The sequence below is a fragment of the Bombus pascuorum genome, chromosome 13 (assembly GCF_905332965.1).
Source record: "Bombus pascuorum chromosome 13, iyBomPasc1.1, whole genome shotgun sequence".
Classification (NCBI taxonomy): Eukaryota; Metazoa; Arthropoda; class Insecta; order Hymenoptera; family Apidae; genus Bombus; species Bombus pascuorum.
Window position 1 is genome coordinate 12,656,194 of NC_083500.1, and position 23,877 is coordinate 12,680,070.

Consider the following 23,877-nt stretch of genomic DNA (forward strand, 5'->3'; position numbering starts at 1 on the left):
ATCGTACTAAAGTAATATTAAGTTAGAAAGTAGAAATATCAAGTAGAGACGAGTCAAAGAGAAGAGAAGTGATTTATTAATAAAGTCATAATCTCATGGTTTGTACATTACGGCTTAGAAGTAATTGTAAAAAAATTCAGTGATTTTCACATAATATCCAGTCTTGAAGAAGTAACCGTAGTACTCAGTGTAATTATAACAACTTGATAAAAACAGGTACAAAACAGACGAAAGCAAACAATTGTATTCTACGATCATCCTGTAACAAAGTCGTTTAACGTCGTTACGTCTAGGACACGTCGAATTTGTGCGATATGCGTGTGCTTAGTTAGTCGCGAGAGCATAGAGTGTCAACTGTGATTGCTAAAACGTTTAATGAATATTTCTAAAGTGTATATAAATATACGTACTATACAAGTGGACGATTCGATTATAGATGGATTCGTTGATGGCGAAGGACGAGTGTGAATATAAATATGAAATAAATACAATTATTCGAACGATTCGGTACGACGCTTGGCATATCCTGAAAAAGCCTCGTGTAAAAAATTAACTTCTACGCGACTTTGGAAGAGATCTGTTGTTTTCCCAAGAAACGTTTCCCCTATCTTTATACGGTCTATCTATTCGAATGCCAGAACGACGACAAGTATAAGGCTAAAGCTAGTTCCGAATTGGAAGCAGTCAGGTTCTTTTCTTTCCCTCAACGATCGTTAAACCTACGTTATTAGATAAATAAAAAGTCTGCTTTTAGTAAATATAGATCAAAATATCTCTATGTTCTCATTTGATATTTCACTATTAGTTTTATTACTCCGACCGTGGACGTTGTCCATGCGTAATGCACGCGCAATGGCAAGAAGGAACGTCGACGAGAAGTTACGATAAAACTGTAACTTTGTTATTTGTCCGTGTCTCTCTTTCTTCCTTCCTTCCTTCCTTCCTTCCTTCCTTCCTTTTCTTTTTTCTTCTTCTAACTTTGGCAGTGATCGCAGTCGATCATTACGCGCGAGCTTTCCCAGGATCGATATGATTTCACTAAATATCCGTATCTTGTGACGCAAGAATAACTAAATATACTGCAGACGCGATCACGAACAACTGATCGTGTCGCGTTCCTGGTAAGGTCGATAAAAAAAAAACCATCGACCAAACCTTATTGGCTGTACTTTCGCTCACATATGTATAAAGTGCCTAACAACGCGATAGCTTCTCCTAACAAATACCTATGATTCGTTTCGGTACAGATACGAAGATACGAATTATCACAATGCCCGATATCGAATCGAGAAATTGCAATCCGTCGATTTCTCGATATTTCATGAGCACCACTTTACACGCATATCTAATCTAGTTCATCTAGAATCAATGAACATTGGCGATCTCTTGAAGCATTCCAAGAATATGATCAAGCTCTTGTCGGAAATAGCACAATTGTCGATTTTTACCCTTCTCGTTTTTACAGTCTTTGCACTGGGTTCTATTTCTTAGCAGATCGCGCACTAAACTCTGCAACGTCATCTCGCGGCTTTCGTGTCGTTGTTGGAGAATCGTTATCTTGTCCTGCAACAGCTGCAACTGTTCTGTACTCTGAAACACAAGGTGCGATAATTACAAAGAGATGCATAAAACGAACGCTGTTCAACGCCTATCTCTTAATATCTTATTACATACCGGTGTTGACAAGTACTTCACTTTTTCGTTCAACGTTTTCACCTTATTCTCCAAATGCTGCCGTTCAGCCTTCAGAACAATCACCTGTTCCTTGTAGTCTCTAAGCTTCTCAATTTGCTGCTTCAAGTGAGATATCACAGCTACTTGAGTATTTATCTGGCCCTGTTAACGGAAACAGAGCTTTCATCGATCGAATCGGCCATAGAAAGATGACAAGAGTACTACGTGCAAACGCTTTATCACGTTGATCTAACGGCTAGACTACAGACTTTTCAGACGCATTCGTCGCAAGCTAAAAGATACACATGGAGGAACATGGTAGGCGAAAATATGTAAAATCCGAATCAGGACGGCCTCCAATGTCTCGCGGGCGAATTAAATTTTTCCCTCGATTCCGTTTCTTCGACCGATAAGTTTCACCGTTTGTAGAAATACGAACGCCGATAAATATTTATGGCCGTACATAACAAATAAACGAGAAAGCGAAATAAACACTGCACGTAATACTACGAACCTGTAACTTTACCACTTTAGAATCTCCGAATTTCACGCTATACTCCTTCAACAAAGTGGCCATCTCGCGTTCGTGTTCCTCTTGCAAGAGGTTCAGATCGTGAAGCCGTTTGTTCTTTAAAGCCATGAAATCCTTGTTCATCTTGCTCAGTTCCTCTTTCAGAATATCATTCTCATCGGCCAATCTCTTCACCAGATTACTATCTCCGTTCTCGGTGTACTGCATGGGATCGTAAAGCTTTTGTACGGAAGCGGACAATCGTTGAGCGTTTGTGTCTGACACGTGACCATTTTGGTAGACGTTCGAATTCTGATCGTTCCCTTCGATAGACCTCAAAGTCAACAGCTTCGAATCCGACGACACCATGCCGCGATTCCTCTCAAAGTTCATAGCCTTGGCGGATCTTCTATCGTTCAACAATTTCTCTCTCTCCTTCTGCAGTCTTGCGTTCGTCTTTTGTAAATCTTGCAATTCTTTCGTCAGCTTCGAAATCGTTTTATCTTTGTTCGCCAGTTCCAGTTTCAATCCGCGTATCGTGGCCATCAGATAAGCGTCCTCTTTCGAATTCTGACACTTCGAACTACCTTTCACGCAAGACTTTGCAACGTCTCTCTTCCCTATATCTTCCTTCTCGAACGAGCCTGCCCTCTCCTCCTTCCTAATAGTCTCCACGCTCTTGTTCTCTACGGGTTTCGATGCAGTCTGCGTAAACATATCATTGCATATCTTACGATTCTTCGTGTTAGCCTCCAACAGCTTGCCGTCCAATTCCATTACTTGACTAGTATACTTCTCCCTCATATCCGAGAACTTCCTCTGGAATTCCATCATTTTCTCTTGGGCAAAATCATCTTTCGCTTTAATTTCACTTTCCAGGCTCGCGATCCTATCTTCCAGCAGCTTAACCTTCTCGGCCCCGACCTTCTCCTGTTCAGAATTCGCCGTCAATATCAGTGCAGACACCGAATCGGGATTCTTCCTCTTAAGTATCCTCTCCATTTCACGAACTTGTCTGTTCAAGTCCGTAATCTTTTTGCTATCGAGAATCACTTGGTCCTTCAATTTCTGCGTTAACTGTTTCTCACGTTCCACGTGACTCTTAGATATCTGCAGTTTCTCCAGCAAATTACCTTCCTTCACCCTTAATTCTAACAATTCTTTCTCCAACGGCAGAACGTTCTGTTGCATCTTATCGCACTCTTGCTTCACTAATCGCAATTGTTCCGTTTTAGAGCTTAGTTTTACCGTCAAGTCCTCCACTTGCTTCTTCAGTTGCAGCTCTGCGGTGGTCATTGCTTGTAATCGATCCGTGATAAAGTCGTTCTTCGTTCTCAATTGTTCCTTGAACATCTCCAATTCGTCGTTCAAGAGACTATTTTGTTGAACCAGATCTTCGTTCTTCAACGCGTAGTCTGCGTTCTTGTCTCGCAGCTCGGAGACTTCGAGGTTCAGCTTTAGAGTCTCTTCCTCCAGATCCTTAACTCTATCCGCAAGTTCCTGTATCTTGCCACATTCTAACGCCGTACTCTTTTGCTTTTGCAGCTGCTTCATCTCCTCTTGCATTCCCTTCGTACCTTGCATCAACTTTTTGTTTTCCGTTTCGTAAGCCCGAATTAAATCCTCTTGCCTCTCTAGTTCCTTTTCTAGAAGCATGATCTTCGTATCTTTCTTTGGCTGTGATTCCGAGCGTTTCTCGTTTAACGAAAGCTCGTCTACCTTCGCCTTTAGAACCATGTTTTGCTTCTTTAACGACAACAGTTCTTCCTCGAACGATAGACGCATACTGTCCATTTGATTCTTGTGCATTTTCACCTCTGACTCCAGCTGTTGTTTCAAAAGACCGTTCTTATGCCTTTCTTCGCGACATAATAATTCCCAATTTGTTTTCGTTACGTGTTGTTTCGTATCACCGCCGGCCATCGTCTTTGCCTGACTGTCCGGTGATTTAGTAGTAGCTTGGTACGATTTGTACATGGAAGACAAAGCGAGATTGGAAACAGTCTTAACGGAATTTTTCTTTGGCTTCGAGGTTACGGCCTTGGTCTTGGGCGGAATTTTCGTGACTGGTTTAACCGTTGGCTGCGATTTTGGCTTCAACGTTGGCGATCGTCCGATCAAAGCGTTGCTAGGTTTCTTCGCTGCATCCGAAGGTTTGCTTGCTCTTAGATTCTCTACAGAACTTCTAAATGACAATGGCTTGCAAATCTGGTCGTAACTCTTGGACTTGGAGAACTTTAATTCTTTCTTTTGCGTTTTACTACTCGACGCGCCAAACGGATGTACGGCTTTGCGTTCTACGCTACCACGTTCGCCAGTCGGAACATCAACGTTAAATTTCATCTCCGAACTCGAGATCGTTTTATGCACGGCTGCTTTTGATTCGTCCGTGGGTTCTTTGCTTTGTCGCGTTGTATCTTCCGTCGACTTTTCGGCTAATAACTTCGGTATCGCATCCGCGAATAATTCTAATCTCGGCGTCAGATCAACGGTATACAGTTCTTCCTTAGAATCGAGCACTTTTTTATTATCCTTTGTCACAGCTACGTTTCTAGGAGACGCTTGATCCGTTCTCTCGATTACTTCCTCACACTCGTGCTTACCGCTGTCATTAACCCTCTGAGATTGTTTTTGTTCACCGCTGTGACCGCTCGTGTCCCTTCCGATAATTTCACTTGTCCGAGGTAGTTCCTTCTCCAATATGTCGGAGATCTCCTTCTCGGGAAATTCAGGACTTTTATCATTCGCGGTTTCCCCATCCAAAACGCATAATTTCTCGTCCGTAGGCTTCGAATTAGACTGCTTTGATTCTTGTTCCTTTTTACTAGACTGCCCTTGCAAGAGTTTCAAAAAATGGGAAAAATCTTCCTGTCCAAAACTTGAACTACCTGACATACCACCCTCCGCTTTCTCCTTGGACTTTCTCAGCAAATCCTCAAAAAAATCCTTATCTACATCCGTTATTTCTTTTTGCAGGTTATCCTTATCCGACTCCAGCTTCCTTGTACTTTTTAATTCTTCCGACTTGGAATGTCTTTCAATAGGATCGTCCAAATCAGAACTGCTCGACACCTCTACTTTCTGCTCTTCAAATTTTCTTCTCTGAAGTTCTAGAGATTTCGGAGCTTTCAGACCGTTCAAGCTTTCATATATAACTTCAAATCCAGGACTACCATCCCTCTTCCTTTCATTCTTCGGACTCTTCTTGATTTTCTCAGTCTCTTTGTGCACCTCCTCCTCTATCAGTTGAAATATATCAGCTTCTAATTGTCTAACCCTGCTAAAGCTTTCTATATCTTCCGGAATATTCTCAGGTACTAAAGTATCAGATTTTGATCCGCTTTTAGATAGACTATTACTATTTTTTCTTACGAGTTTCTCAGCCTCCTCTAATAGTTCTTCCACTGATTTCTCCTCCTCCGTAGGATTTTTGGCAGAGTTCCGAGACTTTGAACAATCTGTAGCCGAATTAGGACTAAGAGCCCCGGCTATCTTACTCATTTCTTCTAAAATACTACCTATATCCTCGTCGGTTGCATCTGCATGAAACAAGGAAAATTCTAATCCAGCTGTACTTGGAAACTCGTACAAAAATTCCACTATCCGTTCGGCTTACGGTACTTACTTTCGAAATCAGAGGGATATTTATCGAACGCAGCAGAAGCCAGAATGTCACACAAAGTATCATCCCTGTCTTTCGTCTCAACTTCGCTCTTATGCATGGCCTGCGCAGAACAAAAGAATAAATTATAGATAAACACACGTTATTAGTTACTTAGATACGTATTCTACAGTCAACAGGTAATTAATCGTAATTACTTTGCACATCTTCTCCTTTTCAAGAAATTCTTTCATCGAGGAGCTGACATCCGGGGAAGGGGATGGAGATCGCTTTGTTTTCACCTCTATCGGAACAGCGTGAGAAACATCCAGCCAAGTATCTGGCTTCTTCAACCACCATTTCTCCTCTTCGTGCTTATCCTCTTCCGGCTCTGATCTCTCAACAACCACCACCTTGGGTTTTTCTTTTATTCTAATTGAATTTTCTCCTACGCTAATGCTAATGGACGTACCCAGAGTATCATCTTCGGTCGAGATCAACTGTTGACGAATTAAAAATGCATACGATCTTAATTAACGCAAGCGAATAGAAAACTTGACGTACTTTAATCTCTTAGTTGGAATATATCACATTAACCGGCACGAATTTACCGATAAATCGTCGAAAACGGCAAAAACCGTCAAACGTCTTTTGGACAGTAAAATAGGTTAACGTAACTGGAGAGAAGTATTCCAAACAACACTTACATCCTCATAACGAGGGGACTTCCGAGGGTTTGAAGACATTCGGATTTTTCGCTAATAACACCTCTGAAGAATGTATTCCAAATAATAAATCATCTTTTCGAAGTCGTTTGACACTTGGCGTACTTTTTGTTTGTTTGATAATTTTAATTCGCTCGATGGCCGTCTCGCAGCGACCTCACCTATCCAATAACGTAAAGTACCGTTTAAATTTCCGAACGTCAAAAGGAAAGAGAGAGGATAAATATGCAACGATTATACAACGAAATAAATAAGTTAAAGGAGATAACAGGATAGCGATTGATAGAAAAATACGTTTTACTGCTCTCTATTTAGAATTTATTCCTTTTTTATCGTTGCGCAGTGATTGCAACTTTTTAATCGTTAAACCGTTAGACAGTTGTAGAGAACATTTCATATTTAATAAAGAATTCTGTACAAAGGGATGACGAGTGCGTCTGATATCCAATAACAATGAATAATAGAATCAAAGTTTAATAACATTTTTAGCGTAGAAAGCGTTAAACATTATCCACGATCATTCCGCGTAAATCCAACAATCGATCATCGTTCTTCCTAACAGCGGTACCAGCAGTATCACGTTGTCGATCGTAACGCGAATAACATAACGCAAAATCGTACATGCGTTCGTATACACGCATGTTCGTTCGATCGATGTTTACGATTACGAAAACTGGCATTTATTACACTATAAGAGCAAGACGTGAAATAAAAAAAGAGATGAGTTAATTACATACAAGATGAATACAAACCTAACATCTTTTCAACTGTATATCACAATCTGGTGTATATGAATATCTGATATCTGTTAAAATATATGTGTATATATATATTTTTTTATATATATATATATTTATATATTTATATATTCTATATGAAATATTGATCATGTATATCATATATTCTATATGAAAAGATATACATATATATACATATATATATATATATATATATATATATACATAATATATCATCTTATTTTAAAATGCGAAGGCAATCCGTGAATCCTTTATCTAGATAAATTCTTAAGCGTACATCGCAACATTGCCTTACTTTACTTTTCCCCTATCAACAATCGACTATCATTTACACTGTAGACACTTTCGTTCATAAAAATAGCATTACAATATCAACGTATCAATAGCGTGTGCTCGAAATAATTTCATAGGTACGTGTACATCTTCCCTGGAAGATTAATGAAAAAAAAAAAAAAAAAAGGATGTATATATATATATATGATCAATTATCAACAAAATCTATGTAATCATGGCCGTATTGGTACGAATACAAGTAACGCGACCGACCGCTCAAGGCTTAAAAAATAAAAATTTACGCGATGTCACGTTACCGGCGATTTCGTAAAACGATCAATGTCCATAGCACGCGTGCAGTTTGAATAATTCTTTGTTAGCGAAACTCGTGTTACATTCGTCGCAGTAGTGCTTGATATCCAGCACTTTCATCGCGGCGGACATTTTGCTCGTGACACTACCTCTGATTGCCTTCATTAAAACTTTACCAGATGTCTTATTTCTGTGCATGAAATTTCGAAAACTTCTTCGTAATTTCTTAATCGACACATTCGCGCTATCGGATTTTCGTATTTTACCGTTTCTCAGACAAACGTCCTGGCTTCTCAAATATCTGGTCGAATAGTTTATCCCTCCGATCCGATGCAAACCGACTTTCCCCGACTTGAATTTATCCTTGGGTAGATTTCGCAACGATCTCCATTTTGCTATACTAAAATTATCCGTGTGCCGCGCACGGTTTAATCGCGCGTCGCAATTAACTCTATCGTTTCGTACGTTTACGTTGTAATTGTCAGACAGTGCGTCAATCTGATCGGTTAGGGATAACATAGCGGCCGATACCGATCCGTCCACTGCCAGATCCTCGAGATCCGACAGCCGTTCCGTCTTAATGTCCGATTTTACTTTCTTTTTCATTCGTTTCGGCACCCTTCTCAACGGTAATTTCAATTTGCTCGCAATATTCCGAACTTTCGTCTTATCCGCTCGATGTCGATCGCTTTGCGAACTTTGGTTCCTATTCGTGGATCTAGAATATTTCCGTATCGGTTCTCTATAATCGATGGTCCCTTTTCTCGGTCTTAAGACGCGTCCTTCGAAATCGAATTTCTCTATCTTAATCTGCGACACGTCGAATTCCGTCGGGCCTGACAGTTTTGCCTCCACGATCGTTGACCTATTCCCATTGTTCAACGGCGAACAAGCGGCAAGCTTTTTCCTAATTCCCACGTAATCTACAGAAACTTTTCTAGGCCTCAAATTACGAGCTATCGCGTCTTTCGAAGTTTCTTTTTTCCCGCTGCTAGATTTATCCGTCGACGGGCTGAAACTCGAAAATCTAGTTGTTCGCGAATCTTTGACCTCGTTGACGAGCTTAACTAAATTCGATCGTTCCTTGAGCGCTTGATGCGCCAACAAATTGCCCTGCACAGCTCGCGACACGTTATTAGCGCAGCTATCGTTTTCCTGCCTCATGGCGTTTATTCCACTACATCTGGATATTTCGTTCTCGTAGTCGGTAGGTACAGTTCGATTACTTTGGTCCGCTTTATCACAGTAACAACCGCAACGTGCATACGAGGTATACGTTATACGATCGGCAATATTATTGGATTGGACACCGTTCACCGGATAAGTTACCGAACTCATCGTAGTATTTATGTAGTCGTTATCGTCGTACAGGTCGTAATCCGGCGGCTCTACTTTGATCTTGATGTTTTCTATGTGCACCATCGGCACACCGACTCTCTCCTTCGAGTCCTCCTTTCGCATCCATGACAACTGATTCTTCAAACCCGCGTCTGTCTTCAGACAGTCCATGTAGAATTTGTGAAACTCCTCTAGCTTGTAACTGCACCGATGACACATGTGCTTCGGCAACAGGTCCATTTCGTGCACCTGCAGGATACACAGCCGATGCGAATGCCAGTGTTTGTTAAGTTCACGTGGTCGCTTATAGGAAACGAGGTGGGGACACTACACGTGCTCTAGAAATACGCGGAGGAAGTTAAAGGGCGAGAGATTCGAGGGATCCGCGTTCCGTTCTTTACGATATAAAATCATAAAAACGTTTTGTACGATATAGAAATGGCAAGCAACTGTACGACATTGTTGGAACGAAGCGTGAGATAACATTTTTAAATGTGCAATAAAATCCGATTAGTTTCGCTCAAACGATTAATATGCGTTTTCCATCGAAAAGAAGAAAACAGGTTATATAATAAAAAAAATATTTCGATGCCAACGGCACGTGTACGGTATCTTTCTTCCTATTTGTACAATAATATTCTTGTTAAAATCGTTGGAATACGACGTTACATGTATATTTATACAAAGTTCTAAATATATATTACATTTAATTCTACTTAATTATCACGCACTCTAACCGATAGAAGCTGATAATCTAAGGACGAAAATCTAAAGCGATATTCGTCTGCACGACGGAATATTCCGTATTTTCGATATCTAAGAGAAATTCTACTTTGAAATAGTAGAGTTTTAAACTCGTGATTTTATCGATAATAACGAGTTAAAAGAAACGATTACGATTTAAAGTTATGCAATACGTTAAAAGTGTTTATGAGGCTCATTGGCGCGAAGTAACAATAACCTCACTTTTAGTATCATAAATACAACCAATAAACCTATTTACGGAAAAGTTTCAACTTTTAGTAAACACGATCCAACCAGTTGGAAAGATACGCGTAAGAATACGCGAATCTGGTACGCGAATGAATTTTCATCCGAAAGGAAACATTGTTGCGTTTTGATAATAGATTTTGTGGCGAAAAGGTGGTTTAGGAGGGGGCGTGAATGATGTCAGGAAAGAGCAGCCAAGTACATACATACTTACACGGTACACGTGAAATTCGTAACGAAACGATACGAACGTAGAAGGGAGAAGAGCGAGATATGACACGTACCATGATCGGGAGAATGGCGTTGATTTTCTTCACGTGGTTCTCGTTCTTGTCAAAAATGTTAATCGAGATACCGGATTGCTTGCCGCAAAGGCGGCAGACGCGACTAGATTCGAGGGTCTCCATAACGGTATAGGGAGAATTAATTTGTCCGGGAGAATGTGATGAGTGGCGAGCGAGGAGCCGCGTGCGTGTCTCTTCTATCCTTGTCGTGATCGCCTCAAGGAGAGCTTTCGCGGCACCCTGTGACCGCGCTTCGCGGGTAATCCCCAAAAGCCCCGCAGAGCGCGAACTTTCTTCTGCGGCCCAACCGCCGCCAGCGTACAATTCTGCGTCACGTTTCACCGTCGGGGTTCGCGCAAACGCGAACCTTCACAAGTGCTGCTAACTCGACGACAAGTTGTGATCGACCGGTACCGCCTCTCCGAACCTTCTACCGGCGGACGAAAAATCACCCGACTTCTGCCTCCACGCCTGTCACCACGGTATCGCCGCGCTCTTAGGATTGAACGACAGGATCCGTTTATTGCTCTCTCCGCTCGCTCCACAGAGCAGATCAATTTCAATCGATCCACCACCCACAGAAGTCGGGCAAACGGAGTTCGCCTTTTTCGTCGACGAATCGTAGCTTACTGACATCTGTCGGAGCTTCCCGTATACGCGTATCACACGGGGCGCGACCTACGCGTCGGTAACGTCGCACGGCCAAACTGCGTTCTAACCTTTTGACGTGCGCCAGTGACACACACGCTTGCTTACTTGTTGGGAATTATATCGTGGTTGATTCGAGAGCTCAGGATGGAGAACGAGAATGCGAACGATGAGAAATCGTTGGCGGAGAAACATGCCGAGAGAATGAAACGTTTGCGGGAACTGCACGAGAAAAGGGTCGGTAAATCCACCTTAACCTGTGATTCGAATTCATCGCTTCCTTGCTTTCGAATGTAACCGTTTCTTACAGAATGTTGTATTCGTAGAACGAGGCCAGACAGCAAAATCACAAGGAAGTTATAGAGGAAGATAAAAGGAACAAGCTTCCTTCGAACTGGGAATCGCGTAAAAGGCAAGCCGAATGGATCGTTCAGGACGAAGCTGCGAGAAAGGCTGCTCAAGAGAAGGTAACCTATAAAAAAAAAAAAAAAGAAAAGATAAAAAAAAGAAAAAAAAAACAATTTACAGGGTTGTAGGTTATAGGATGTGTCGATAAAATTTATATGTACGGTCGCATTTTACAGGGAGAAGACTACGAGAGAACGAAATTACTTCACATCGATGCGACGGAAGCAGAACGTATAGCGAGAAAGAAAAAGAATAGAAAGAATCCAGATCCAGGTTTCTCGGACTACGAACAAGCAGCTATTCGGCAGTACAACAGGCTGGTAAAAAGTATCAAACCAAACATGGATTCGTACGACGAGGCTAAAGAAAAATTAGGCCCGGCCTTCTACGGAGATAGAAACACTATATTACACGGTCTTCACGAAGATAAGAAAGAAGCTGTTGACAAAATGGTGGAAGACTTGGAGAAACAGTCAGTATTTAGCAGCCTAACGTTTATTACCGTGGTCGGTGCATCGTCATTCTCCCGTCTTTGTTTTCAGGATCGCAAAGAGAGAGAGATACAGTAGAAGAAGAATGCACAACGACGACGCCGATATCGATTACATCAACGAACGCAATGCCAAATTCAACCAGAAATTAGAGAGGTTCTATGGGGAATATACGCGCGAAACGAAGCTAAACTTGGAACGGGGTACAGCTATATAATAAGTGAATATCGTGCTAAAGGACTTACTACAAATATCTTGTATTTTAAATAGTATTTCAAAACTCATACAAATAGAAGTCAGACTACTGATAAGTCGTTGATTATTTAGTAATCAGAAGTGAGAATGGTACATTTTGCGGTACGGTGTATTCCAATCTTAAACCTGAATCCATTGTTATCGAAAGTCGAGTTATACATTGATCTCTTGAATAAAACAAAAAATTGAACTCAATCAAGTTATTTAAATTTCCGTTCTCCTTTCCCGATCCGTTGGCTGCTACTTTTTATTTAACTTAAATAATGATTTTATATACAGTTTTCACGTTTCTAACGCAGTTCACATCATACCACCCAACTATGCACTATCCCTGAAAAGAAGCATACATTTTTTATATCGCACACGTCTTTTGATATCTTTAGTCTCGTAGTAGAAATCGCATCGGCGAAAGATAAAAACCAAGGGAAATATACTCACGGCTCGGGGAGAAGTTGTGATGATGTGTAACTCGTATATGAATATCTTGAGTTTCGCCTACAAATCGTACATTATACATTTATGACTGTTATTCATCTACGGATAATCATTTTCTCGCAACATAATTTTACTTAACGTTTAAGGATATCAGTTACTTACCAATTTACGATTACCGACTCGTCCAAACGATTAGGCTATTAATAATTAGGGAAAAAATGACACTGTAACATACGCTGAATTAAACATGCCTCGGGTTAAGATCGATTCAAATTTTCTAGTGGACTTATTTGAAAAAAGGAAAAAAGAGAAGAAAGGTCCATGCGTTACGTTTAAGTGCGTCGTATAGTTACGTTTTATTGATGTCACATCAAAATGCTTGCGGCGGTGGTAAAACAATTTTCTCGTTTACGAGCAAATATCTTACAATAGGAAATGTCACCTCTTGCAACAAATTCGATGACAGTAGCCAAGTAAAGTAGAGTCCGTACATCTGCGGTGTTTCACAGAATATCATTGTTCGAAGCGAATTCGTCAATCCAGAAAAATGTCATAGCGAAAAAGGGACATGCTGTTAAGGGGCATACTGGATTTTACTTTCGCAGAGGTGACGGAGGCGGCGGAGGCGACAAATCGATGTTCAAGCGTGTTAACGAGGCCGTAAGGTCGTCTATCGATTTTCCACAAGTCGTACCTGTGTTTCCGTGATCCAACAGCCTCGGCATGTCGCACTGCTCGCACTTATTCATCAATGGATGATTGTCGAAGGTGCACATTCTACAGACCCAAGAAGGTCCGTCTCGTTCCTCTCTATCAACGTTGTTGCCGCTCGGTTCCGGTTGCCAGGCGGGTGGCTGACTCGGCAGAGGCGGTGGGTCGGCGCTGACAGATCTCGATGGTAGGGGCTGACCCGTGTAAATACGCTGATAAAACTTTTCGTTCGTTTCGCCCAAAGGTACTGTGAAAACGAAGGAAAGAAGGGAACATGGTGCCGAAGCGAACAGCGACAAGGGAAAGCGTTACCAGCAGGAAAATTATTACCTCTTGGGTCAGACCACTGATCCACCTCGTCCGCGAGTCTGTCGCATTCCACTTGTAGCTGATAGATCTCGCTCCTCAATTTTTTCTTCAGTTCCTTGAAAGTCGTCGCAAGCTGGTTAGATAACGTGATTTTATTTACGCCGGGCGTTATAACGGCACGTCAAACGAGCGAATGGCCGATACAGAGCATACCTGAGGAGGCATCGAAGAATCAAAGGGCCTCGCGAGGGACTGCAATTCTTTCTTCATAGCTTCGAGTCGTCCTTTCTCGGCTCTCAATTCCCTGGCGAGTCTATCTTTTCTTGCCAACTGCTCGGCGACCAATTCCCTTTGATGCTCCGCCACTGCGTCCCAACAATCGAACAATTAACCGATTGTATCGGACAAAAGACAAATAGATGTAATCGGTAGGTAGAATAGAGGCTGTTTGATTTAAGGATAGCGCGTTTGTTATTGGATTCTCTGGAGTAGTTTTACAGTTACAAATTTACAAATGTAGAAATGTAGAAATGTAGAAATGTAGAAATGTACGGTGGTTGTACCAAGGTGGCGATTGTAACCAAGCACAAACTGCATCGGTACAAATTAGCCTCGACTCGATCCCTGTCGACATCGCGATATTTCACCGCGTGCGAACGATTAAAGGGGAAAGACGAAATGCGAATCGTAGCGTTCAGGAAACGCGTCAACATGGAGGCGAGGCTGCTCGTGAGAGGGAATAGCGGATCAGGTGGTCCACGTAGAGTAACCGCGAGCGTGGCTATGTATAGACGGAGCGTGGGGTCAGGAATGCGTAAATATCGTTCTCAGTGTTACATGCGTGGGCGTAGCATGTGCGACGGAGTGGTTTTCGCAGGTAAATATACGCGTACGCGATTCCTATAATACGAGAATTGGGAAAACAAAGCGAGCCGCCTTTATGGTATCGGCAGCGAGTACATATACGAGGAAAAATAAAAATAGCCCGGCCGAAAGGTTATTTTCAAGGCTCGGCAAGAAACGTAGCCACGGCGTAGGACTTCACCTTGATTCAACGGCGATCGGTTCTGATCAGAATTGGCCGGTATTCGTTCGCCAATGGGACTGGAGGGCGGCGAGGTCGTGGTCGGTCCCGACGGTGTTGTCGGAAGGCTAATGGAGGGGGCGATGTTGGTCGTGGATGGTACGGAAGGTGTGGTCGGGGCGCTCATTGTCGTCGTCGGCCTCGGTAACTGACTAGGTGGTCCTGCCGGAAGACCTGCAACTTTCACACTTTAGTCAGACGATCCGATCTCTCTGATCGTACGCCTCGAGCCGAGGTCACGATCGTTGCTCGGTCTGAAAACTCGGGCGACAGTTGCACGCACGACAGATGTGAAATAGTCGAAAGCATAGAGAAACAGAGAAATAGAAAAATAGAGAAATACAGACCTGGTGGTCTCTGAGGACCGGTTTGTACCGGCGGTATCAAGCTGTTGGGCCTGATAGGGCCCATCGGAGGCCTGATTCTCGCAGCCGCCACACCGCCGACGGCTCCCGCACCGATGCTAATCTGAAGACGGCTTTGAAAGCCCCGGGGATCCAGGGAGGAGCTCGAGTAAGTCAGGCTCGAGCCCTGCGATCTGATGTCGATCGGTGGCTGCGGTTCCGAGGATGGCGGCCTCAGCGTCAGACTGACCGAGGTGTAGCTTCGCGTGTGATCGATCTGCGGGCCCGTGTTCTCCGCGTTGAGTAACGGCTCGGCGTAATGAGTCCGTGGGTCGAGCAGCAGATCGCTTCGTTTACAGGCACCAACGATCGTAGGCACCGTTCGAAAGTCTAAACGGTCGTTGGTGGAAATAAAAAAGAAAAATGGGTGTTCCGTTAGGAGCAGGTAACGAGCGAGGGTGGAACGAATCGCGCGATCGACGGTACGGCGTGCAAAATGAAAAGAAGTCGACGGTACGTAACCACCGTAACAAGGGTTAAACGTTTTCGTTCGACCAACGAGCGAACAGGATCTCCGCCGCACAGGGCCACGGCGTCGCACTGCGCTCGTTACGATCGAAATTGAATTCTGGTGCAGCTGGCATCGCTAACTAACCCGCAAACGAACCCGTTCAACTCTTCACCGAATATACCAAGTCGGAATATAATAAGCGCGAAGCTGCTGGTATCTAGAGACGAGATATAGGCGCAGACCACGTACACTCTGCGACAACGTAGCGATCTACCGTCAGCAAATCTACGAGAAGCGATCGCTTCCTGTGTGCATACTCTCATACGTACAAGTACATTGTCGTATCAAAGATAAGGAATTCAAAATACATCACGAGTATTCGCCGCCGTTATTCACCGTAAAGGCTCTATATCCTTGTACGTGATACTACGTTATTCCGATCGTTCGTTTCGACTTGCCCCGTCGTTCGCCTAATGAAACCTCGGGTAGATGCGTACCGCGATTGCCAGCAGGGCTGCAGGCAACGTTCACGTTCAGCTCGAATCCGGCTGGCTCGTTTCCCGCGTTCTGGACTTTGTTAAGGCAGTTCGCGTCGCCCAGTCCGGTGCAATCGTCGAAGAAACCGCGCGACGCGGTCGTGCAGATGGCAGGCGCTGAAGAAGGGGTGCTGACCGAGTCAGCAGCTATCGGCGACGAGGCTGATATCGCGGCTGCTCGTGTGCAGCTGACGGGACAGCGCCGTGCCATACCGATGTCCAGCGAGGCTGGTCTGTGTGGTCGCGTATTGTTGTTCGTGCTGTTGCTGGCGCGTTGCAATTGGTTCATCGTGCAGAAACGTTGCTGCTGCGTGGCCAGGTGGTTCACTCGTTGATGATGTTGCTGCTGTTGCTGTTGTTGCTGTTGCTGCTGTTGCTGGAGGATGGCGTAAAGTGCCGTCGGTGGGAACGCGCCCGGAGACTGACGTGACTCTTGAGTGGCACGAAGGCTTCTCGCGCATGTCTCCCGATCGTGGCTATTCTGCAACGCACAGATGCACCTTGGGTCAGCCGATTTCCGGTCATGGCGCGCGAGCCCGCTGGCAGGGTGTTTCAAAATGTTATCTTTCTTTTTCTTTTCTTTTTTCTTTTTTTTTTTTTTTTTTTTTTTTTTGTTTGCTTCTCGACCGGAAAATCGTCTTGCCTCTGCTGGATCCTAATATACGATGTTACACGTTGCTGGCAGATTCGTCGATTAGACATCTGCCGGAGGAGTTAACCGTTTGCGGTCCGATCGAGTTACCCAGGTACGAACAACGGATTCGCATCTGCTTTTCAATTCCGTGGTACACAGTTCGTCGTAAGCGGAGTTTGTTGACGCGAGAACGATAGACCGCAAAGGGTTAAACAGTGCCAGCCTTTCGCCCGCCTATCCTTGATACTTTCGCGGATAGCGTGAAATTCCGGGACTTTCTAGTCTATTCGTACCGACAAAACGTTGAAAACCTCTGTACGTTACTGGCATATAACGACGCCGTCCTCAGTCATCGCTTGCACTCGTCTAGTGCAATTTTCATCTTTTAAGATACGTCGAAACATGTCAGGTTCCCCTCGATTTTCACCTTTTAAGCAGATATTGCGTTATACAGGCTACAAAACACGCACTGTCGTAAATACTTGTACGAGTTAGAAAATAACGATTAGACGTTTTCGATCGAACAAAGGTATATGAACAAAAATGGCGCCAAACAAGAAAAGGAGAAAAAAAAAAGAAAAGAAAAAGAAAGAGAAAGAAGAGTGATAAAACTTGGTTTCGACGTTGTCGACAACGTTTCAACTAAGGAGAGCAGAGTACCGCAATTGGAAAGACGATGATTCTTGCGGTGACTGGAAAAAACCGAGAAATCCCAACGCGGATACAAGACGTTACGTTACTGTTTAGTGCGGTCAATTTTTCCGGTTAAGAGACACGTTCCGAATGCGCAATTAGAAAGGGAAGAAAGAAGGGAATAAAAGAATGGAGAAAGAAACAGTAAAGAAAACCAAATGGCCAAGACAAAGGACGTCTATACACACAGGTTCCACGCTCGTGCAATGAGAGAGGAGAGAAATTCTGTGCCGTTAATTTGCAATGCCAGTGATTATGGTATACTGGTGGTGTACGCGTATGGTTAGTCGTTATTGCGACGATCGTTTTAGCCATGACGGATGAGCGATAAGAACAAATCTCTGTAAAGTTGTTTACGAGGCACACCGTGTGCACACTCAAGGAGCCCATCTCGGAAAACTCGATCCAGCGTCGTGTTTTCACAGCGGTTGCCAGGCAACCAGGTTACGCGACGCCGTATCTTAGGCAAACTCTCTACTCGTTACCGCACTGTACATCGAATTTTCCGAGAGACCAGCATAGGAGCAGAATATCTGGCGGACAAAGAGCACCTATACCTGGGCGATGCACTGGGAAACGACGTGATCAGGGAGCGCAGGGAACTGCTGCTTCAGCTCATGGAACAGCTGCATGATAGCGATGTTAGAGCAATGGCACTCCCCCATCGTGGGCCCCCATCCTCCTGGCAGGCCTACCTGTGGGTGCCAGGGTCTCTCGTTACACCATCCTTTCATCGAATACGATTGGTCGAAGGAACAAATACGCCCACGGTTAATACGAACTATCGTCGTTACTGTCAGTCGGTGGAGACGGAGCGCGAGATGCGAAGATGACAACAATGTATTTTCCGCGGAACGATGTTGGTTATCGGTTCTCGGTGTCCGATCGCGAGTACCGAGAGAGCACGAGGTGTCGCAGACGAACGGAACGAGAGCGAGAGAAGCAGGAATTCGGCAAGATGGTCGAAATTTTGTAGTTTAGTGGATAAACGATTTGGATGGCCTCCAAATACGACGTTTCGTGCAGTTTCGTGTCGGTGCGCGAAAGTGTTTCAAATTATTCAACCACGGATGAGCGGACGGGGATGCGATTAATGAAGACAAAGTCGTGAGAAAATGAAAAGGGAAAGACCGTGGAACCTGCACGGGGCAAATCGTTTCGCTTGTTACAGACGCACTGAAATATCGCACGATCGTGCGTTACGGCCTCTTAATTATAACGAAGGTCACACCAAACTTCGACCAGTGAACGCCACTCCTATCATCTTTGCTAATCTTTCTGCTAACGGGACGACCGTTAAATCATTGCGTCGTGTCGTTATTTCTATCGTTTCGACCACGCTCGCAACGTGCCTCTCGGCCACGACCATCTACTTTTTAACGCGGCAAAAGGAAGAAACGTACGAGAGCGTCTCCGCCTTCCGCGACGCGACGCGACACGACACGACGTTCTTTATTTAAACCTGCGACTGTTTGACCCATTTTTCAAGAGAAACGAAAATCGCATGAATTTGTCTATAGCTGCCTACCCGGTGTTCCATGGAAATCTTATCATTTTTCTAAACATCTTTATTTTCCGCTTCGCTTTCGATCTATGCCATCGTATCGTATAACGCGTCGCAATCCGATTTCAATTCATTCACAACTACATTGGTCATCGATTTTTTAATAAATCTAGAGTACGACGCAGGTTCGTGCGATGTTCGCGTTCCGCTTGAACGGCAGACTACGTCCCGCGTCTCCGCAACGTTTCATGGCTCGATAATTTCGATACACCCGTTACGTTACGGAATTGGCAGCGAATAGAGAAACGGTGGACACCTGTGCCGCGTGGCACGTAGGAGTGCCACATAATTAGCCGGCACTGCGCGTGCCACTCTCCCACGCGTATACGCATGCGCCTATGCTCCTGCAATCCTCCTTGCATCGTATCGTCGTATCGAGAAACTTGCAACTTTTATCACAGTTACCAAACAAAGCAGACAGTTGGTAAAATTCACTACCTAGCAATTTCCATTCTACCGTCGACTCCCTTCTCGCACGAACCGGCAAAAGTTACGAGACTTGCGCCTCGGTACGGAAAAAGGACAAGAGAAGAAGAAGAAGAAAAAAAAAACGAAAACGATATAAAAAGACAGATATTTAAAACTCGACGACACGCTCTTATTCGCATCGAAATTTAGGAAAACGATCGTTTACGAGTCACAATCGAGTTAGAATCGCGAGACTTTAGAAATCGACGTACCATCCGATTCGCAGCTACTCCTGCTCATTTTTTCATCTAAACGCGTTCAGGTCTAGATCCGTAGAATCGAAAATCCACAAAAAATCGAAAGAAGAAGGGGTAGAGAGGGAGAGGGAGGAGAGAGAGAGAGAGAGGCGAGCACAGGGTCGTTCGGTCGATCGGAAGAAACTAAGAGGTTAGAAGCTGTACGCGTGCAATTCGCACTTGGCACCGGGCCATGGGAGAGAATAAAGTGCTAGATAGAATTAATAATTCGGCTCTCTTTCTTCCGTCGCCTCACACCTGGCAGGCCCCGGTGTGTCAGGTGAGTGAGGCATCGATCAGAGGGAAAACTGTTTATTGGCACGTAGCCCTGCGTTCGGGCCACTGGTCAGAGAGCGTTCGCCCTAACCGGCGTGTCTTCTTTTAAACGCCGCTACTTTCTAACGCTGGCGCACGCGGCTTTGCCGACCGTGTCCCGGTTGAGACGACAAACCGAACCGCTTTAAAATCTCACGATCCGACGCGTTCCTCGTCAACGAGATCGAAGCACGCAACGTCGTACCAAACTGATGCAACTAAAATCAAATATACTCGCAATGAAATATTCCATTCGCACGTCGACGTTACAAAATAGCGATAGTCTTTTATCGTTCTTTTACCTAGTGTATTTCCGTTTCGACGGTATAAAGTTAGAGTTGTAAACTTAGAGTCGCAAAGTTACTTTCGCGCCACTCTGTATCCGTCTGAATCTGTCACAGGCAGTTTTTACCGGTCCTACTGGCAATGCCTGCCAAACAGTCGGCCGTTCGACACACAAATGACGAAAATGCAAATAAACGCGTGTGGGCAGATACTCGATGCGGAAACCTAACGGCGAATCGAATTTGTTCCGCCGTGGATTGTGCAAATCTCTGCCGAACTCGCTTCCATCTGCCAAACAGAATCCTGCGAAACAAGCAAAATAAGCGACGCGCCCGATTCTCTTCCACCACCGATACTTTATTTCCTACTTGTTATTAGCGACTAGTTTTGTTCGCTCGCTGTTCGGCGACTATTCAGAATCGATCCGATGGATACACGAGGGTTTCGCGGTGTTGTTGCTTATCGCCAGCGGACCCAATATATTTTCACCTCGGTCCGACAGCAAAGGAGAAGCGTCTTTTAATTGCACCAGACACGCAGGATGTTTCTATCAGTGACACAGAGGAGATTTTAAGAGGGGAATGGGGTAGGGGAGGGAGAGGGGGCGACGGCGAGAACGCCGTTCGTCGGGACAGGCGAAAAAGGAAAAGCGGAATTCCAACATGCCGGGAAGATATTTGTGTCATGAAATACCCAGGAGACACAGCGTGGCCGTTTTCGTCTACTCCTGGCAATGCGGGCAAAAGTAAATTCCACGGGTATTTTCACGCATTTCGAGTAATTTTCAACGTTACCCTTTAAACTGTCCGATTCTTTCGGCCTAGTTTCGCCATGCTTCGAAAATCCTCCAATAACTTTGCTCGAACGTCACTCTACCAAACGATTCCTCTTCGCCCCATTAATACACATGTAAATTAATAAAAAGCTCCGCCACCGAATGTCATACACCGCGTCATCTAAACGTTTCGAGAAAAGAAAAATTATATTCTAACGCGATAACGTTAAACCATACGAATTGTAGAAAATCATTCTGTTCAAGTCGAGGTCGACACCTGTTGATTCGCAAAGCCGCGCACCCATCGGCCGAAAGTAACGCGCCTACCAATGAATGTACGTTAAGAAAACCCGACGAATCTCTAACCATAGAGTAACCGCGATAATTGATATCGTTCGCAAGAGGAAGAGCCGATAGGTCTGCTCCGCTGATATGATTATTTACGTTTCCAATCACGCCAGCAAGATAACTCGCCGTTTTACGCGCGATATTTCAAAACTGCGTGAAACCGCGGGCCGATATCATGGCCAAGTGAAACTACAGCAAGGAAAAAAGAAGAGAAAAGTGCGTCGAGCCTAGTGGCAGACAAAAATAAGGAACCAAGAATAATAATTGACGGGGACGCGACGCTAACGTTAAGCAGAGCTACGATAAGTTACGCCTCGAGGCAAAAATATACACTACTATCCTGAAAATAATGTTAGACATTTTTCGCGTAGAAAAACGTCAGTCAGCGTTGACCACCGTGTAAACCTTTCGACCAAAGGAGCAAAGACTGGTCGACGACTGCCACGTGATTCCACGATTATTCGTCTCACGGATGAATTACAGATTATTATATATTTATTATTCGTTTCGAGGTAGAAGCGACGACACAGACGGAGACGCGATAGTCGTCGCCAGTATGAACGCAGACTTTAACAGCGTACACTGTACACGCGTATGCTCGATATGACGCCAGCTCTCTTTACGATTTCGATAATTCACATGCATCCGTAAAGCTCGTTATTAATTCTCTAAACAGCTTTTTCACGCTATTATAAATATCGTTGACCTTTAAATTCTGTTTCCGCGTGTGCCAAAAAATTTGAATGTAGACCTTTCGGTTGGAACGCCTCGATGGTCCGCAGCACAGTTATCAAAGAATTCGACAAAAGAACATCGACTAATTCTATCGAACTGGAAAAGTCTTTTCATAAAGCAATTAACGAACAGTTACATAACTTGAAGTATGTAGCAGATCGTTGGACAAAGTATTGGCTAAAGTTTATTATCCCTGGGGTACATATTTGCGAACGAAATACATACATACATACATACGGTGTTTACTCTCGTAATGGCCGCTCGAAACGACACTTTCTAACTGATTAACGTGGTTTTTAAATCGAGAGGCACGTCGGAGCAGCTAAAATCGTCGGCGAAGATTAGAATTCGTAGGACCGATTGACCCTGGTTCCTCTTATGTCTATGACACGCTTGAAAAAATAGAGCTATAAAGATCCTCCACTTTTGAAAATACCTATAGCTTGCCGAAAGGATCAACGACATTTCCTTCTTCGAATACGAGATAAAGAAAGATCGATTCACAGGACACTGTACGTAAATAGAAAAACCGCGATAATATATCGAAATAGAAGTCCGATGAAAAACGGTTAACGAGATGCGTGTTACATCGGTCGATAAGAAGATTGACATTAGACTACCGATATACATATATAAGTATATATGTCGAGCAAAGTATAAAAATTCCTATATTACTGTAACACGATTTGAAAATCACGTAGAAATCCACGACAAAGATAGAAAGCGGCTAACGGAAAAGTATTTCGCTGTTCCATCTATCGTCCACTTATCGGACAGTATCGATCGATAGAAATCTGTCGTTAACGTATTATTGTAGTTTCCAACACGTTCGCACGTAAATATATTTCGTATCGCGTGAGGTAAATGCAATTAGAAATTCAACTATACTTCCCTCTTCGTGTCCGTTCATTTTACCATTTCTACAGTGCCGATATCGCAAAACTTTGCATAACCCAAGAATTTGTCACAGTCTATTTGAATTTCAATCGTACCATCTCAACGTACAATCCGGTTTGAAATCGTAAGCTTGAAACTCACCGGACGGCAACCATTGGAAATGTCCAACGAACGAGGAATCAGTTAACAGTTCACTTCCAGCACTCGATAAAGACACTTGGTAAACGCCGCGGTTTTATTCATTTGCTGCAAAGTGAAATTTCAACTGCCACTGTATAGACACGCGGATAACAGTAACTTTTCTGTCGTTTTCCAATATTTTAAAGCACGAACAAGCGGCGACCGTCCGCCGAGACCACTGATCAGCTGTGCACTGCGTACTGAAACGACGTTAATCAACAGAAAAACCACATATACTTTCAAGTACATTTTATTTAGAAAAATACCTCAATGCGTTCGAAATATTTCCGTCTAACTAATTATTTACCCATTCTCGAAGATTCGAACGATAGTCTACGGTTTAAACGATGAAAATAAAAGGAGCTCTATTGACCACATAGTCAAGATGGCCGCTCACGCAGCAAGTGCTTCCCTATTTATGAATGGAAAACACGTCGTAATAGTCAGTCGCAATCACGAGCAAGGGGAAACCGCGTGCTATTTTAAAACTCGTGCCAGAATGGATCAGCGGTGTCGTTAAGGCAGAGAGAGAGAGAGAAAGAAAGGCGT

The 23,877-nt window shown here is 43.8% G+C and overlaps 3 protein-coding genes across 16 annotated transcripts in view; 1 reads left to right on the top strand and 2 right to left on the bottom strand.

The window, feature by feature from the left end:
* Positions 1-12,463, top strand: part of LOC132913237 (pre-mRNA-splicing factor Syf2) — an 86,041-nt gene extending 73,578 nt beyond the window's left edge. The window contains exons 2-5 of the mRNA XM_060971406.1: positions 11,253-11,351; positions 11,441-11,581; positions 11,699-11,994; positions 12,065-12,463. Of these exons, the coding sequence (XP_060827389.1) occupies positions 11,262-11,351; positions 11,441-11,581; positions 11,699-11,994; positions 12,065-12,230 (693 nt within the window). The 5' untranslated portion in view covers positions 11,253-11,261 and the 3' untranslated portion in view covers positions 12,231-12,463. The remainder of the gene's footprint in view (positions 1-11,252; positions 11,352-11,440; positions 11,582-11,698; positions 11,995-12,064) is intronic.
* Positions 58-11,213, bottom strand: LOC132913207 (centrosomal protein of 162 kDa-like). 3 transcript variants are annotated; one of them, XM_060971303.1, is made up of 7 exons: positions 10,467-11,213; positions 6,494-6,672; positions 6,005-6,286; positions 5,811-5,910; positions 2,201-5,724; positions 1,675-1,836; positions 58-1,590 (listed from the first exon to the last, which is right to left on the bottom strand). In XM_060971303.1, exons 2-7 carry the CDS (start codon positions 6,530-6,532, stop codon positions 1,366-1,368), a joined length of 4,332 nt encoding a protein of 1,443 aa, XP_060827286.1. In that variant the 5' UTR covers positions 6,533-6,672; positions 10,467-11,213; the 3' UTR covers positions 58-1,365. The 3 variants fall into 3 exon arrangements, with proteins under 3 accessions (XP_060827286.1, XP_060827287.1, XP_060827285.1); XM_060971304.1 differs by having other exon boundaries at positions 1,696-1,836; positions 2,189-5,724; XM_060971302.1 differs by having other exon boundaries at positions 2,189-5,724.
* Positions 9,069-23,843, bottom strand: LOC132913219 (TGF-beta-activated kinase 1 and MAP3K7-binding protein 3-like). 12 transcript variants are annotated; one of them, XM_060971367.1, is made up of 11 exons: positions 23,595-23,843; positions 23,290-23,528; positions 22,489-22,633; positions 18,083-18,220; positions 16,160-16,679; positions 15,155-15,541; positions 14,769-14,987; positions 13,937-14,088; positions 13,745-13,838; positions 13,398-13,661; positions 9,069-9,441 (listed from the first exon to the last, which is right to left on the bottom strand). In XM_060971367.1, the coding sequence occupies exons 4-11, from the start codon at positions 18,188-18,190 to the stop codon at positions 9,212-9,214; spliced, it is 1,974 nt and encodes a 657-aa protein (XP_060827350.1). In that variant the 5' UTR covers positions 18,191-18,220; positions 22,489-22,633; positions 23,290-23,528; positions 23,595-23,843; the 3' UTR covers positions 9,069-9,211. The 12 variants fall into 12 exon arrangements, 11 of the variants coding, with proteins under 11 accessions (XP_060827350.1, XP_060827349.1, XP_060827356.1 ...); XR_009659344.1 differs by lacking the exons at positions 9,069-9,441; positions 22,489-22,633; positions 23,290-23,528; positions 23,595-23,843 and adding exons at positions 12,255-12,599; positions 12,707-12,763; positions 12,866-13,196; positions 19,770-19,865; XM_060971371.1 differs by lacking the exons at positions 9,069-9,441; positions 22,489-22,633; positions 23,290-23,528; positions 23,595-23,843 and adding exons at positions 12,255-12,599; positions 12,707-12,751; positions 19,770-19,855.
* Positions 23,844-23,877: the final 34 nt, after the last annotated feature.

Excerpts from the sequence above, each read along its gene's own strand:
- LOC132913219 (XM_060971364.1), bottom strand. Across the intron at positions 16,680-18,082 it reads TTTCCCAGTGCATCGCCCAG|AATAGCCACGATCGGGAGAC; the intron begins GTATAGGTGCTC and ends TGTGCGTTGCAG. Across the intron at positions 9,442-13,397 it reads GTTGGATCACGGAAACACAG|GTGCACGAAATGGACCTGTT; the intron begins GTACGACTTGTG and ends TGTATCCTGCAG.
- LOC132913207 (XM_060971302.1), bottom strand. The coding sequence starts at position 6,532 with ATGTCTTCAAACCCTCGGAAGTCCCCTCGTTATGAGGAT. Across the intron at positions 5,725-5,810 it reads ATATCCCTCTGATTTCGAAA|ATGCAACCGACGAGGATATA; the intron begins GTAAGTACCGTA and ends TGTTTCATGCAG. Across the intron at positions 1,591-1,674 it reads TGAAGTACTTGTCAACACCG|AGTACAGAACAGTTGCAGCT; the intron begins GTATGTAATAAG and ends CTTGTGTTTCAG.